The 15,986-nt window shown below is 41.5% G+C and overlaps 1 protein-coding gene across 1 annotated transcript in view; it reads right to left on the bottom strand.

Moving 5' to 3' along the window:
- LOC126406518 (collagen alpha-1(XIII) chain-like) overlaps window positions 1-15,986 on the bottom strand; it is a 349,158-nt gene that overhangs the window by 304,227 nt on the left and 28,945 nt on the right. The window contains exon 2 of the mRNA XM_050070828.1: window positions 10,959-11,028. Within this exon, the coding sequence (XP_049926785.1) occupies window positions 10,959-11,028 (70 nt within the window). The remainder of the gene's footprint in view (window positions 1-10,958; window positions 11,029-15,986) is intronic.

Below are 15,986 nucleotides of genomic sequence, written 5' to 3'. Positions count from 1 at the left end.
ATCAGTGGCTGCAGCTGCAGCTGACAGGGACAGCTAACACTAGCAGCAAAGCTAACATCAGGATCGTCATCCGTTAAAAGCCTCCCGTTGTCGGATACGACATGAAACTACTCCAATTAGCTCAATCATGTTGTAACTAAGACATCTGCTGGAGAAAATTTTTTTTCACGGGCCACTTTGTCAGTTTAGTGAGTTATTACAGACACGGCTAACAGCTAACGGTTAGCCCAGCTAATCTACGATAACCATGTTATTAATTACACACAGAGAAAATTCTAATGTTTGTTCAGTCATTGTGTTTATAGACTTTACAAACATCAGATTAGTCTAAACGGCGATATAGTGACGTGAAAAATGTGATATATACATATATATAGCTAAACTCAGCAGGGTAAACAACAAGGCGATTCCCATTTACACAGTGGTAAGAGTGCTGGACCGGAAGTGTCGCACAAAAAAACGGAAGCTGGCTGCGTTCTGTTTTGCCTCCATGTTTCTGTGAAAAATAAGGTGGATAAACGGTTTGTGACAAAAATATTTTTTCCAGTGGATATCTTAGTTACAACATGATTGAGCTAGCAAAGCAGTTTTGTGTTGCTATGTGTGGTATTTATTCAGTTTTGGGAAATCACGATGTCTAGAGAGCATCAGTGGCTGCAGCTGACAGGGACCGCTAACAGCCTAACAGCAGCAGCAAAGCTAACATCAGGACGTCATCTGTTAAAAGCCTCCTGTTGTCGGATACGACATGAAATTACTCCAGTTAGCTCAATCATGTTGTAACTAAGACATCCGCTGGAAAAAATATTTTTTTCACGTTGACGAGACGGCGTTTTGGGTGGAGCGGTCGCCATGGACGCGGATCATGCTGTTTCTGTAGGTACACATTTCCTGGGGACACCTGCACGTCTCGGCCCCGCCCCCTCCATTGTGATTGGCTAAAGCGCAGCATCGTTCAAACTCAAATTCTACAATGTAAATTGCAGAATCTGTCTTGAGAGATTAACTGTAACATAATATATAATACATAGATATTTTTGATAGGCACTGTGGCGGTTTGCAGCCAAAAGTGAAGCAGTCAGGATAAGTGTCAGCACTTCCAAGTCTGAGGCCATGGTTCTATGCTGGAAAATGGTGGATTGCCCCCACCAGGTTGGGAGGGAGTTCCTGCCCCAAGCGAAGGAATTTGAGTATCTCAGGGTCTTATTCACAAGTGAGGGTAGACTGGATTGGAACCAGAAGGCAAAGGTTTCCATTTTACTGGTCCATCTATGTCCCAACCCTCATCTATGGTCATGAGCTTTGGCAGTGACAGAAAGAATGAGATCGCAGATCTAATGGCCAAAATGAGTTTTCTCTAAAGAGTGGCTGAGCTCAGCCTTAGAGATAAGGAAAGGAGCTCGGATATCTGGAGCAGGCTCAGAGTAGAGCCGCTTCTCCTTTGCATCGAAAGCGGACAAATGAGGTCGTTCAAGCATCTGATAAGGCCATTAAGTTACATCTAAATATGACCATGGGCATCCTTCTTAGTTAAGATTAGACTCTCTTGGTCTGTGAATGTATGGATGTTGAATTAAGGATTAATGTCATCAACCTCCATAATTTCCATTTCCAAACACAGTGTAAGCTGCATCCTTTTGAATATTTGCTTAATTTCCTGCTCAGTCTGTTTATTGATATTTGTTGTTTGAACTTATCAGAGCATTTTCAATAAAAACAAATACCTCAACCAGGTTATGTCTCGTTTGAATCAATTTCATCTAATGTAAATATTTGATTTTAGCTGTATTTGATAAAAATGAGTTTGATTAACTCAATTTAATTATATTGCCTAATGTAATTAAGTTATTTTAGCTATATTTGATAACAATGAGTTGGATTAACTCAATTAAATCATATTGCATAGCTGTAACTGGGGAAAAAAATTATAGCTGTTGTGAAATTCACCTTAAGATGGTACTATTTTGCAGTGTAAACCTAACACCAGCTATTTTTTCAAGCACATTAGTAACTGTGGGCAGTATGGAGACACCATCTAAATGCAGGTTATTCTGAGCAAGCTGTCTTACTCTCTTTTGGGCTTAAATTGAAGAGAATATGTGGAAGAGCCATTGTGTGTAAGCACATAAGCACTTTAAGGGAAGAGCAGCAGTAATGACTGATTGCAGTGAAAACAGCAGTACATGAGTAAGCTAGGCCCTGATGACAAGACATCATCTTATAGCATGGAGTGTGTTGGCTGTGATGCACAGTTCAGTTCAGTTCAGTTCAGTTCAGTTCAGACAACTTTATTAGTCCCCAAAGGGGCAATTCAGTTCAAGCAGTCACCGTACAGTACATGAAACAATGACGACGACAACGACGACGACAACAAGCAGCAGACAGACAGGAGCACAACATTATGTCAGAGACAACTGATCAGTACATAGCCAAGGCCACGAAAGCATCAAAAAGAGAGACAGTCATTGGCACTTACACCACTGCATGCCGAATGTCAGAGGGGCACAATTAAATAACAGAAGGAAAAAAAACAATAAATAAGTGGGCATACAGAGATGCATTGCACGTCAATTTTCATTCCAAATTACTACCACCATCTAGGTTTAAAAGCCTTATGGCAGATGGGATGAAAGATTTGGCATACCTATTTGTTTTCCTGATAGGTGCTACAAAGCGGCGGCCTGAAGGCATCACCATGAACTCAGAGGACAGGATGTGTGACAGTGGAATATGTTTCAGAGCACTCCAGTTGTCTGCCTAATCCAGCTCATAGTCTTTTTTTCTTTTTTTTAAAGATTATTTTTAGGGCTTTTTGCCTTTAATGAACAGGACAGAGTGAAATGGGGTGAGAGAGAGAGTGGGGGTTGACATGCAGCAAAGGGTTGCAAGCCGGAGTCGAACCTGTGACCGCTGCAGCGAGGCATCGTCTCTATACATGGGGCGCCGGCACTATCCAATACGCTACCGACGCCCCATCCAGCTCATAGTCTTTGCTCTATTATCATTTTCCCTTAAAACCCCACCACAGTCAAACCCTAATAGGGCCATGTGGTGACTGTGCATACACAACATACCCAGACTGCTGATATGAGGCCCACTCAGCCATATGCAGTGAGTCTGGTGATTAATCTCCATTCACTCAAAGCAACATGTAGCCTAAATTACACATATTTTTAGGCATATTGCTCTGTCTGAAAGACAAGAGACTTCATGGCACCTCTGAGGCCTGAGGTAACTCAAACTCTGCTGCTCTACTATTACCAACTTACAATGTTAATTTTTCACAGGCTGCTCAGAAACATGCCAAGCTCAGAATACTACTCAGTATCCTTCAAATTAAACACAGTCATCCATGATATCAAAATGCACACACTGACCCAGAGTTACAACAGTAATGTCTGTGAACTACACAGAGACAATGTAATTATCTTAACTTCGGCAAAACAGAAACCTTTATTATCACCTTATGTATGGACTGGTGGTAAAGAGAAAGGTTACTGGAGCATTCCATGGTATTGGGTTATTCCAATAGGTAGAATAAACATGCTCAGTAAATAAAAGCCATTCTACCATTTACATCACAATAGGCTTTGTAATCCAACGTGGAACAACACTGATAATTGAATCCAATAATGAATGTCCTCTGTGATTATTTATCAATGTGATAATTGTTATTCCATTTTTACAGATTTTATTTGGCTTCTTGGCATGGTGACATTGAAATGGACAGGAAGTATTACAGTGTCAGACAGTGTATTACATGCTGTATATGCAGTATACATATATACATGCCAGAGTCCTGCACCAGGTCGGTCTGCATCCCTGGAAAATTGTTAGCTTCACAGACAGCAGTGGCTAAAGGTTCAAGGGCCGGTGCAAAAGGAGGGGGGATAAAGGATCACCCTGTGCAGTACTTCTACATAAGTCAATTATGGGAGATGATGCCATTAGTAAGAACTGATGCTTTGGGTTAGCCTATTGAAGATAAATCAAGCACATGAATTTTTGGATATATCCATATTGTTCAAGAGCAAGGAATCCACATCCACTGAGATTGTTGCCATAGGAAAGTATCTTACTGCAATTTCCATGGAATTGATGAGGAACAAAATCCACAGAGGCCTGCAGATCCAGTGTATAATATTCTGTTAATTACCTTGTAGCCATTGTCAGTTCAGCAGGCATTGCCCTGGCCCTTGTGCTGCAGTGAATTGTGGGATGTAGTCATATACAGATGCCTATGGTGTGCCCTCCTATTGCCCACCTGGTGCCTGCCAGTCAGCACCAGCCACATGCACACTATGCTCACGTGGCTGCCATGCTGTTGAATACTTACAGCACCAGGTGACAGAGAGGGCATAACTCTGATGCCTAGATTGAGACACTACAGACTAGAGCTCATGTTGTTTAGTCAAAGACAAATAGATTAAAGGAGGTGGAAAATCAATGAAGATGAGAAGGAAACAACTCATGTGACAAAGAAGCTAAATAATTAAAACAATGGAAACATGGCTTGTATGTAATTATTAAAACTTCGAGGTAGCCCAACTTGCTGGAGATGTGGGGATGATTATGGTGCTTATGGGAATATCCCATGGTAAAGACTTTATGGTGTACTGTTCATGAATATATAAGGCAAATCAAAGGCCACTATCTTACACACATTGTTCTAAATGTTCCAGAGGATCCACTGCCGCTAAGCAATGTCCCTACACCTCCAGTGGACTGGATTCACACAGCAGATATGTTGGATAGGAAGACCATTGTTGAAGAGTAGAAATTTGTTGATCTACCTCCAGCACAAGCATGGCTCTCTCAGCTTGGAATTGTAGGAGCTTAAAGGAATACTCCGACGATTTGGGAGTTATGCCCTTTCTCTATCATTTTCATATTGAGACAACATGATCGATATCTTTTTTGTGTCTGTATGTCCAGTGGCTGGGTCTCAGCGGTTAGCATTGCGGCTTACATTAGCGAATACAATTGAAGTCCATAGGGGGTCAGTAGCCTACTCGTAAAAGTGAACAAATAAACGTTACAGAAACCCTGAAGCTGGTATTTCTACACGTGCATTTAAAATAAACATGTTTAAACATTAATTCGAAAAACGAGAGTCCTTTTTAGTCATTTTAGAAGAAGTTTGATACACGGAACTATAGTGTGTTTACGCCCTGCGCGGAGGGGATACACTGGTGATCAACAGCTGCAGCTGGCTCTGGGACAGGTACGCTAGGTCACTCGGTAAAAGCAAAGAAAGAGACGACACGGACGATCATGTCTTGAAAATGTATTATTGCAACTTGCAAAAACATTCAAGGCAAACCTACAGGCTAGATGAAAAGGCACTGTAAATGTGCATTATAAAGCGATATGACTCACTCGACTGAAAGCTGTCCATCAGCTCCTGCAGGCCTGGGCCGTTTTTTCCAGTTTATCTTAGGAACATGAAACAATGTATCAATTACGCCAGGATTAGTGATTGCTGCAAAGTTTTCACTCCTTGTGATGCACTCTCTGTGGTGGTTTTCCTCCTGATGATGATGATGATGATGATGATGATGATATATCTCTAGCCTCCCCAACGATGGTAGCACCGAATCCCATTCTGTGCAGCAAAATGATTCCACCTCTGCAGGCACAGGTTGGCAAGCCCCGCAGCTACACCACCAATCCTCCCCTGACCTCCATCTCCCCTCGGCCCCTTGCTGTTCCGCTGTCTCGGAGGATTCAGCCTCTCTTCTCGCCCGCTCAGCATCCAACACCTGGAGTTCCTCATCTGTATACTCCGGCTCAAACAGGTATGGCTCTGGATCTGTGTCCGCTACAAGAAACTCTTCAAAATCACATTCAAAGTCGTCCATTGCAGCTACTATAGTCCGGAGATATCGTTAGGCTAAATAAACAACTGAGTTTTGTTTACAGGCTAAGTCTGTGCCTGTGCCTGCTCACTGGTGTATCCCTCCACGGATCACAGCACAGGACGTAAACACACTATACTTCCGTGTATCAAACTTCTTCTAAAACAACTAAAAAGGACTCTCTTTTTCGAATTAATGTTTAAACACGTTTATTTTAAATGCACGTGCAGAAATGCCAGCTTCAGGGTTTCTGTAACATTTATTTGTTCACTTTTACCGTAGGCTACTGACCCCCTATAGACTTCAATTGTATTCGCTAAGCTAAGCCGCAATGCTAACCGCTGAGACACAGCCACTGGACGTACAGACACAAAAAAGATATCGATCATGTTGTCTCAATATGAAAATGATAGAGAAAGGGCATAACTCCCAAATCGTTGGAGTATTCCTTTAAGAGAAATTGTCTTTTAGTTTTAACAATTAGGTGGATAGATGTGGTCTGAAATGAAATCAATACCTTAAGGCTAGTTCACATTTCACGATTTTCACCGCGATTTTGACGTCACAGAGGATCTTGAGAGCCACCTTGGATGAGTCGGCAGATAGTCTGCCACGACAAGTCATCATGTGTGAACAAGCCTACGAGCAAGTCGCCCCCTCGTTTGCGACTGGGACTGGATATCTGGCATGCTAGAAAACTGGAGAAGTCTGACACGACTGACAAAGAGCATCAGCCAATGAGAGGCGCGATACGTCAGCACGCAGGACGACGGAAGAAATGTGAGGAGAACAAGCTGGCAAGCAACAACAACAATGGTGGCATCCACAGGATCACGGGGAGCGCGTTGTGTTTGGACCCAGGTCCTAGAGGCAGATCTGATTCAACACTGGGAAGAATATCCATGCCTTTACCATGTGTCGTCTCCAAGTTAAAAAACGTAGTTTGGTGACGTCATCGCGCTATCTGCGGCTCTGTCGGCGAGGGCTCGGTGGAGAAATCTTGTGGTGTGCACACACAGGTCGTAACGCAGTTGGCGAGACTCCTGATGACAAAAACACACGGCACCAGGTATGAACACTCAAAAGATTATAATAGTCTACGCGAAGCAAAATCGGGGTGAAAATTGTGTAATGTGAACTAGCCTTTAGTCACATTAAAAGCCCTTGAAACCCCTCAAAATCAGGTAGCAGCCCTTTTATTTGCAGTTTATCTGGGGTTTTTAATACACTAAATATGCTCCTTACTGCCATGGCACTGAAACCCTTATGCTGCCAATATAACTCCCTTCTTTATTTATGTAAGTAGTTATTTTTCTGTTACCGCTGATCCTGTTAGGGGTCACAGGGGGGCTGGAACCTATCCCAGCTGTCACTGGGTGAGAAGTGGGGTACACCCTGGACAGGTCGCCAGACTATCACAGGGCTGACACAAAGAGATAGACAACCATTTATGCTCACATTCACACCTAGAGGCAATTTAGAGTCACCAAGTAACCTGACCTAGATGTCTTTGGACTGGGAGGAAGCTGGAAAACCCAGAGAAAACATGCACATGGGGAGAACAGGCAAACTCCACACAGAAGGGCTCCAACCCCGACCTATAGTCATAGAATATATATTTTAAATGTATTATTTAAGTTATTTTCTTTTTTTTTGCAGTAGCCCATTATTTAAGGTTGTTGTGCCTGCTTAAAAAATCTAATTAAGTGAGTGAGTAAGTGTGATTAAGTGTAAACTGCAATAAGATAAAGGGTAAAGTTGTTGTTTTTTTAATTTATTTGTGTACCTGATTGTTGTTTCAAGACAGACTTGAAAAAAACAGTGAACCTGTCCTTTATTGGACATGTCTATTTCTACTAAAAAAAATCCACCATAGAGAAAGGGATAAAAAAAAGTAAATGATAGTGCTCTCAGGTGGTCAGTCAATTTTAGCTAACAAGTTACAAATGTCAAAAACCTCCTTCTCCCAGACCCCCATTCAGTTGTGGGACACTGAAAGTCACAAGAAGCTGTAAAAGTACCAGACCATCTGGCAGCTCTGAGTTGAAAGACTTTCACACCTGCAGCAACTGGAGAATCTCCTCAGAAGCTGTGAGCAAATCACCACCTTAACAGGCATTCATGAGATATCTCACAGACACTTACTACCATGTCACAACACTAACAGATCAATTAGCACTGATGTGTGGTGACTGACACCTCATCCTGTTCTCACGTGGCTGTCACACACACGCACGCACGCACGCGCGCGCGCACACACACACACACACACGCACACACACGCACACACACACATACATACAGGCAGACACAGAGAAGAAAATGGACCAAAAAGTTGCACCCTGGTGTTTTCTGTCCATATTCAGAGCTTAACAGTAATTCTTTTGCATGTTGCCATTATTGCCACCAGCATGCTTCTAAACCCCCTCTGGTGCTGTAACTGTTAAATAGGAACAAAACAGTCATTGTTTTATTTGGGTTAACATCATGATTGTGTTCAGATTTCACCATTTAGTATATTAGTAATAACCCAATTAACTATAAAAGTGCCCAAAAATGCCTGTTATCATAACTGAATCTCAATTAAGATGCCAGTATACGTCAAAAGTGCTTTTTGGATGCTCAAAAAGCTTTAGACAATACACACACAAACGTGATAACAAAGCTGTATGGAGGTGAGACAGGAGCCTGAGACTCAACTTGTCTTTTTTCATGTGTTACTCAACGATTTCCGTCACTTTTGATGTGACCAACTGAGTTCAAACTATGAATAACTTCCAGGTGAGAAATTGTGTGCCATTATCCCCCTTTTTAAATACCATGTCACCCCCTTGTCAATGAGGCTGCCTTTTTTACTCTTCCTCTGAGTGTGGCTGTTGGTATACTTTTGATTTCCAATGTGATCAAACAGCTCGTTACACAAACCACTTCTTTCCTCGTAAAACTTGGCCTGCAATCTAATAAGAAAACCTTGCTGTACTACACACCTTAAAGAAGGTTACAGTTTTCAGTGTTTGGTGGAGTTGTGCTTAGAGCTGTTTCTAATATTTTTTCTACCATCAGTGATATGGCTACCCTGATATCACCTACTGGTTTGTGAACTCCCCTTTTGAATCCTAGAGTTCAGCATTTCGGCCATCGCCATCTTGTTTTTTTGAGAGCCAGAAGTGGCCACATTTGGATGAGAGGGTGGAACTGTGAATGAGCAAGGGGTGGATCTGACTGTAGTAACACCTCACAGACAGCTTCACTCAAAGTGACCCGCCCTTAATTATGTGTAACTTTAAGCCTCAAAAAAATGTAAAAAGTTATATAAGAATTCAGTCCCTGTACAATTATCATGGATTTTTAAATTAGCTGTGGAGATCAAACCTATTTTTGTACCAGGCTGTAAACATGTTTATTTCTGTTGTAAAGTTGGACATTTTAACATGGAGGTCGGTGGGGAATGACTGGCTTCTGGAATCAGGCTCAAGTGGACAAGGAACTGCAGGTTTTGGCACTTCTGTGTTGGTTTCATATGTCAGCCTCAGAGGTTGCAGCTTGATAAAAGTATACTGTCTCCCTGCTTTCTGTGTCCAATGACATTTATATATATATGTCCAGGACTGTGTTGGTGGCTGATTTATATCACATTATTTGTATCCACTTTTCATATAAGCACAAGCAAAAATAGCTTATGATGAATTCATAGAATATAGAAGTTATTGTTAATACCATTCACATAAACATTCATATTCATATAGTCATATTTACTGCATGGAAATTTTTTCTCAAAGTTTCAACATACTGTATACTACTTAATAGTGCATAATGTGTCAAAGGCAATCCAGTACAATCTCACATCTGCCAAATTCAACAGATAGGATGTTGCATTGTCTATGCACAACATTTTAACCCTTGCACCATCAACGCCTTGCGACATAAACACTTACAAACATGAGAAGCACAAGAAGTGCAAGAGTCAAAACACACACAGAAACACCTCTTGTCTAACTGATGACTTAATGACTACCACCTGCAGCAGACACACAGGTGACTTTAGACAGTGAAGTTATTCGGTCAGTCTCAGCAATTCAGCTGCTTTAGCTTTGGGATGCACATCTGAAACCATTAATGAGCCTACTGTAATTCTGGGGCCAATGTTTGTATGTCTAACAAGGGCAATGAATCAGAAAAATACTTCAAAGGTGAAGTAGCAGCTATTGCACTGTTCTCAGTGCTCTCTAGGAACTGATGTCCAGTTCTCAGAGAGCAAAACATAGTGATGTAGCTGGTTTTCCAGGAATGTCTCATATGATGCCACCTCATCACAACAGCTTGAATCATGACCTAATATGACACACAATGGCCCTGGCTGCCAGCTTGTGTTTGAGTGAGCTGAGGGACACAAGTGCAGAGCGGGGCCACCAGCTGGTATGTACACTATCAAATGCAACACACAGCTGCACATCAGTAAAACAGATGAGATTGTTTGATTCTAAAAGAGAAAATGAGGCCTGGATGCAGTCAGCTTAGCACAGAGACAACACTGCATGACACAAATGGCCACAGAGAGAGAAATGCTTTTGTTAATAGTGTAGCATAGTAAAAAAATATATAATTTATAATAATTTCCAAATTAAATTTCATTATTACATAGTTATGATTATAAATAGTATTTTTAAAGGTCAGGTATAAGCACCAAAGCCATCTAAGCTTATTTACTGTATAATTTAACTCTATATGCAGTTGCTATTGTTGATTACTTCCAGAAAAGCTGAAAGCACATTCTCAATGATCATTTGCTACCACACCCAGCTTTCAGTCATATAAGTGCAATGTTATTAAGAGGCCACATGTTGATGACCTGGTGTAAACACAGCCCTCTCATGTCCCACTAGCTGCACTGATGTACAAACATGGGAAAAAAAACCCTTTCACTGCAAATGTATGAAGCTACACTTGCAGACTTTCATCTTGTGTTGAGTTGAATGGCCAAACACAGCCTTTCATGTGTGTTTAGTGTCCCATATGTGTGTGAAGTAGGAGGACAAAGTGTCGGTCAGTAAGAGAAAGTGACAAATGGGTGGGTAAATGGATGGAGGGTAAAGATCTTACCTGGGGGACACAGGCAGTTGTGGGGAGCCTCCCTCATCTCCCGTGTTTTCGGAAGCCGTGCTGCAAGCTTCTGCATGAGAGGAAACAGAAGAAGAATGTTAGAGCGCACTGACATTTTAATATCACGTGACACCAAACATGAAATGTGTGTTGTCAAAAACACAATTTACATTTATCTGTGTGTACTTACTACTCAGTATATCATTTTTTTTGTCAAAAAGTATGAAAGACTCAGGCTTAACTTAAGGTCCACTTACCCGTTTGCTCTACAGTTTTTGACTACTACTGTACATTGTCTTAAGCAGATAGATTTTGCATGAAACTGAGTTTTGATGAGTTTGCCCACTTTCAGGATTTCCTGTCAGTGTTGGGAGTGAACTTTCAAGCTCAACATTTAGGCCAACATGGACAGGAAGTTCAATTACAATTCCATGACAACTGAGAAAACATATGGTAATGAAAACCCCATAACAGGGATGCATGATATTGGATTTTTTGCCAGCGTCCGATATGCCAATATGTAAGAAGTCATTTGAATGATAACCGATACGGATATCGAAATATTCACTTTTTTCCCCACCTAATTTTAGTGATCATCAAGTCTCTTCTGTAGTGGAATTTACATCATATGATGCATACTGTGATGGCCCCCCAGTAGATGAAGACATGAAATACAATACTTTTCAATGGATGTTATATTCATTAATTCTGCAAAATAAGAAGAAGATGATGATGGCTGATTCTGATCATTTTACAGCTGATATCGGCCGATAGCAATTATGTGATGATATTATTATGCATCCCACGTCATAATATGTACGAAAGCCTCAGACAAGAGTGTAAGGGGACCTTGACTCAAGATTGTCTTGTCAACTGGCTATAACTGTACTTACATGTAAACAATATAGCATTTTGCTTTGGGATTCAGATAACGTGTTACTATGTGCTGTTGTAGTCTGAGTCCTGTTACCCTATAGAGAAAGATGACATTGTTTTATTGCCACAGTTTTAGTTCTACATTAAAACTTTCACCAGGAGCAGGCGGAGCTCAATCTTTACATGATGTATTAAGAGAAGACACATCTAAAAAAATGTAAACCAAAAACTATATGGTCAGTTACTGTTTCATTATTAAGCACAAACACCTTTCTTCAGATATCAAAGTGTGACAGTTGAGCACATTACATAAACAAAATCCTGTATGTGATTTGCCCCTGAACAGAATAGAACACTATCCAAGTACATTCTCCCCAGCATAGCAGTCACTCCCGCTGGTGGTGGTGACTTGCAAAGGAATGCCAGCCAGGCTGTTTAGAGGCCTGCAACAGGTGCTAAAGGGGATGTCATGAAGGAACAGTCATCCTAAGCACTACTGAAGTATTCTGGGTACAACCTGTGACCTCAGTGTGCCAAGCATTGGAAATGATGATTTTGGGGGATGAGATAGACGTGTACCCAGTGGAATGTTTTCCATTTCTCGCAAGTAAACTCCACTAAAGCCCTGTTTCCACCAAGCAGCCCGGTATGGGTCATTTCAGTTCAGTACGCTTTCTTTTCTGTTTCAACTATGAAAAGTTGTGGATGGTAACAATGGAACCATTCCTTGCCGTTCCCATTTTCTGTCATGCCTGTGTTGGGGTACCTAGCACATAAATCTGATACTTAAGTGTGGAGCTAGAAACACTGCAGTCTGTTGATTGGTAAATAGAGGAAGGTCACTCTTGCTCAGGGCTGAGTTGGGCTGAACCAAGGCTTGTGTCATACAGTCTCAGCTGTTCCTCTCTTCTATTTGTCCACAACTGACATCTTGCCCGCGGCCGGCTAGTTAGCTTGCTAGCTTGCTACTTCCACCATGCTTTTATGCTAACATTACAGTGATGACAGAAAATGAGCTGAACAAAGTTGTCACTTATCTGATGATAGCAATGTGTTTTTCTATGCTGTGGTGGAAGAGTGTGGATGAAGCAATTAGTTGTAAGCATAGTCTGTGTGTTGGAGTGATTTTGCCTTGTGTGGTAAATGTGAGGAGAATGAATGTGAAGGAGACTTTGAACCAGTGTGTTATTTGCAAATGGCAGTGAAGGAGACAGAAATAATCAGCACTAGATCTAAGATTTGACGTAGGTACAAAATGTTATGTCATGAGGAGGACAAATCAATCAGGAATCACAAGGAATTTTAATTTTGTAAGGATCAGGTGAGGTTTTCGGCCTTTGAGGCAACAGTTATTAACTGTACTGTTGGAGTGAAAAGGAAATCTGAGAAAAGTGCCACAATTATAGATGCAGGAAGGAGATTTCTGGGTGTTGTGAGAGTTTCTGGAAAAGTTGTGCTGCAGCATATAAGACAAGTGTTCAGGCTCTCTCACACACCTGAAAAATAGCTAACTTACGACAGAGTGGGAAATGGGTGGAAAGGGGTTCTGATCAGGGCAGTAGTCACCATATACACTGAGGGGGACACGTCCCCCCCCAATGTTCAGATATGCCCAAAATGTCCCCCCCAATATAGCCTATATTTAGGCAGCTCTATTGCTGACTGTGACGTATTGCGGTAAGCGTGTTGTGTCATTTCCGGTGTTTTCTGTGACAGCGTCTCTGTGCTGCTCTAGCGAATTCTAATAGCTTGCTTTCTGTTTTTTCCTCACTTCAGTTGCTTAACATCTAATTCAAGTCTTAACCCACATTAGTTCTGTTTAAGCACTTATAGCTCCCCTCCTTTTTACGATTTTCTTGCTAATCTCTTAGCTGTTGTTTGCACGTTATTAGCCTTGTTAGCTACATTAGCTTAATAGTTAGCAATGGCTTCTCCTTCTGCTCTTTCTTGCTCGGAGTGCCAGGTGTTTAGTTATGCCTCTGCCTCCTTTAGCGACAGTGGTAACTGTAATAAGTGTAACTTTTTTGCTGCGTGGGGGTGAGGCTCAGTGAATTAGACATGCGGCTTCGCACCATGGAAAATCATCCAGCTGCGGTAGTTAGTCAGCCCCCTGTAGCCGGTGCGGAGCCACATAGCATAGCATAGTGGTCCCCCGGTAACCCCCGTGCAGCCGGGAGACTGGGTAACTGTCCAGGAGAAGTGTAGCTCCAAGCCGAAGCCCATGGTTCACCACCAGCCTGTTCATGTTTCTAACCGCTTTTCCCCACTCAGCGACACACCCGCTGAGGAGAAAACTCTGATCACTGGCAGCTCTATTCTGAGAAACATGAAGTTAGCAACACCAGCGGCCATAGTCAAATGTATCCCTGGGACCAGAGCAGGCAACACTGGATCAAATTTAAAACTGCTGTCTAAGGCTAAACGTAGATTTAGTAAGATCGTTATTCACGTCGGCGGCAATGACACCCGGTTACGCCAATTGGTGGTCACTAGAATTAATGTTGCCTCGGTGTGTGAATACGCAAAAACTATGTCGGACTCCATAGTTTTCTCTGACCCCTCCCAAATCTGACCACTGATGACATGTTTAGCCACATGTCATCATTTAATCGCTGGCTGTCCAGGTGGTGTCCAGCAAACGATGTGGGGTTGTTATCATCAGCAAAATTTCTGGGGAAAACCTGGTCTTATTAGGAGAGACGGCATTCATCCCACTTTGGATGGAGCTTCTCTCATATCTAGAAACCTGGCCAAGTTTATTAGTAATTCAAAACCCTGACAACCCAGAGTTGAGACCAGGACTCAGAGTCGCAGTCCTACACGCTTCTCTGAGTGCAGTTACCCACCCATAATTTTATACAAATGGTGTCTGTCCCCGGACCACCAAATTATCTAAATCTAAAATTAAACAAAGAGGAGTTGTGCATAACAACCTCATAAAAATTAAAACCTCTTCTGTGATAGAAAGACAAAACAGGAGAATTAAATGTGGACTGTTAAATATCAGGTCTCTAACATGTCAAACAGTGTTAGTAAACAAATTAATATCAGATAATCACATTGATTTACTCAGCCTCACTGAAACCTGGCTGTGTCAAGATGAATATGTTATAACTAGATTATAATTCATTTGAAGCCTTGTTCTTAGTCTTTTACATCCGACCTGGGAAACCTCGCAGCCACTGTTATTTGTTATAGTTTGCCGTGCTCCTGGCCCGTATTCTGAATTTGTATCTGAATTCTCAGAGTTTTTATCCAGTTTAGTTCTTAAATCAGATAAAGTTATTATTGAAGGCGATTTTAACATTTATGTTGACGTTGATAATGACTCCCTGGCTACCGCGTTTATCTCATTATTAGACTCCATTGGCTTCAGTCAGGGTGTACATAAACCCACTCACTGTTTTAACCATACCCTTAAATTCAATACCATGTCCTTCAGTAACAGAGGTTTCCCGTACCGACTTTAACCTCTCTGGAATTGATCATCTTGTTGATAGCGCTGTAGGCTCGCTGCGAACAACACTCGACTCCGTCGCACCTCTTAAAAAGAAGTTAACAAAGCAAAGAAAGTTCGCTCCTTGGTATAACTCTCAAACCCGTAAGTTAAAACAAATATCGTGAAAATTTGAAAGGAATTGGTGATTAACCAAACTGGAAGAATCTCGTTTGATCTGGGCAGACAGTCTCAAAATGTATAAGAGGGGCCTCCGCAATGCCAGAGCAAATTATTACTCATCTTTAATAGAAGAAAATAAGAACAACCCCAGGTTTCTTTTCAACACTGTAGCTGAGTCTTGTATTCCTTTAGCCCTTAGCAGTAATGATTTTATGAGCTTTTTTAATGACAAAATTCTAACTATTAGAGGCAAAATTCATGACCTCCTGTCCTCAGATAGTGCCTATCTGCCCTCAAACACAGTTGTAAGATCTAATATACAGTGGTGTGAAAAAGTGTTTGCCCCCTTCCTGATTTCTTACTTTTTTGCATGTTTTCCACACTTAAATGTTTCAGATCATCAAACAAATTTAAACATTAGTCAAAGATAACACAAGTAAACACAAAATGCAGTTTTTAAATGAAGGGTTTTATTAATGAGGAAGAAAAAAATCCAAAGATACATGGCCCTGTGTGAAAAAGTGTTTGCCCCC

Source organism: Epinephelus moara, chromosome 19, assembly GCF_006386435.1.
Source record: "Epinephelus moara isolate mb chromosome 19, YSFRI_EMoa_1.0, whole genome shotgun sequence".
NCBI classification, from domain to species: Eukaryota; Metazoa; Chordata; class Actinopteri; order Perciformes; family Serranidae; genus Epinephelus; species Epinephelus moara.
Note: the sequence above shows the minus strand (reverse complement) of the source record. Positions and strands in the feature narration are given on the sequence as shown.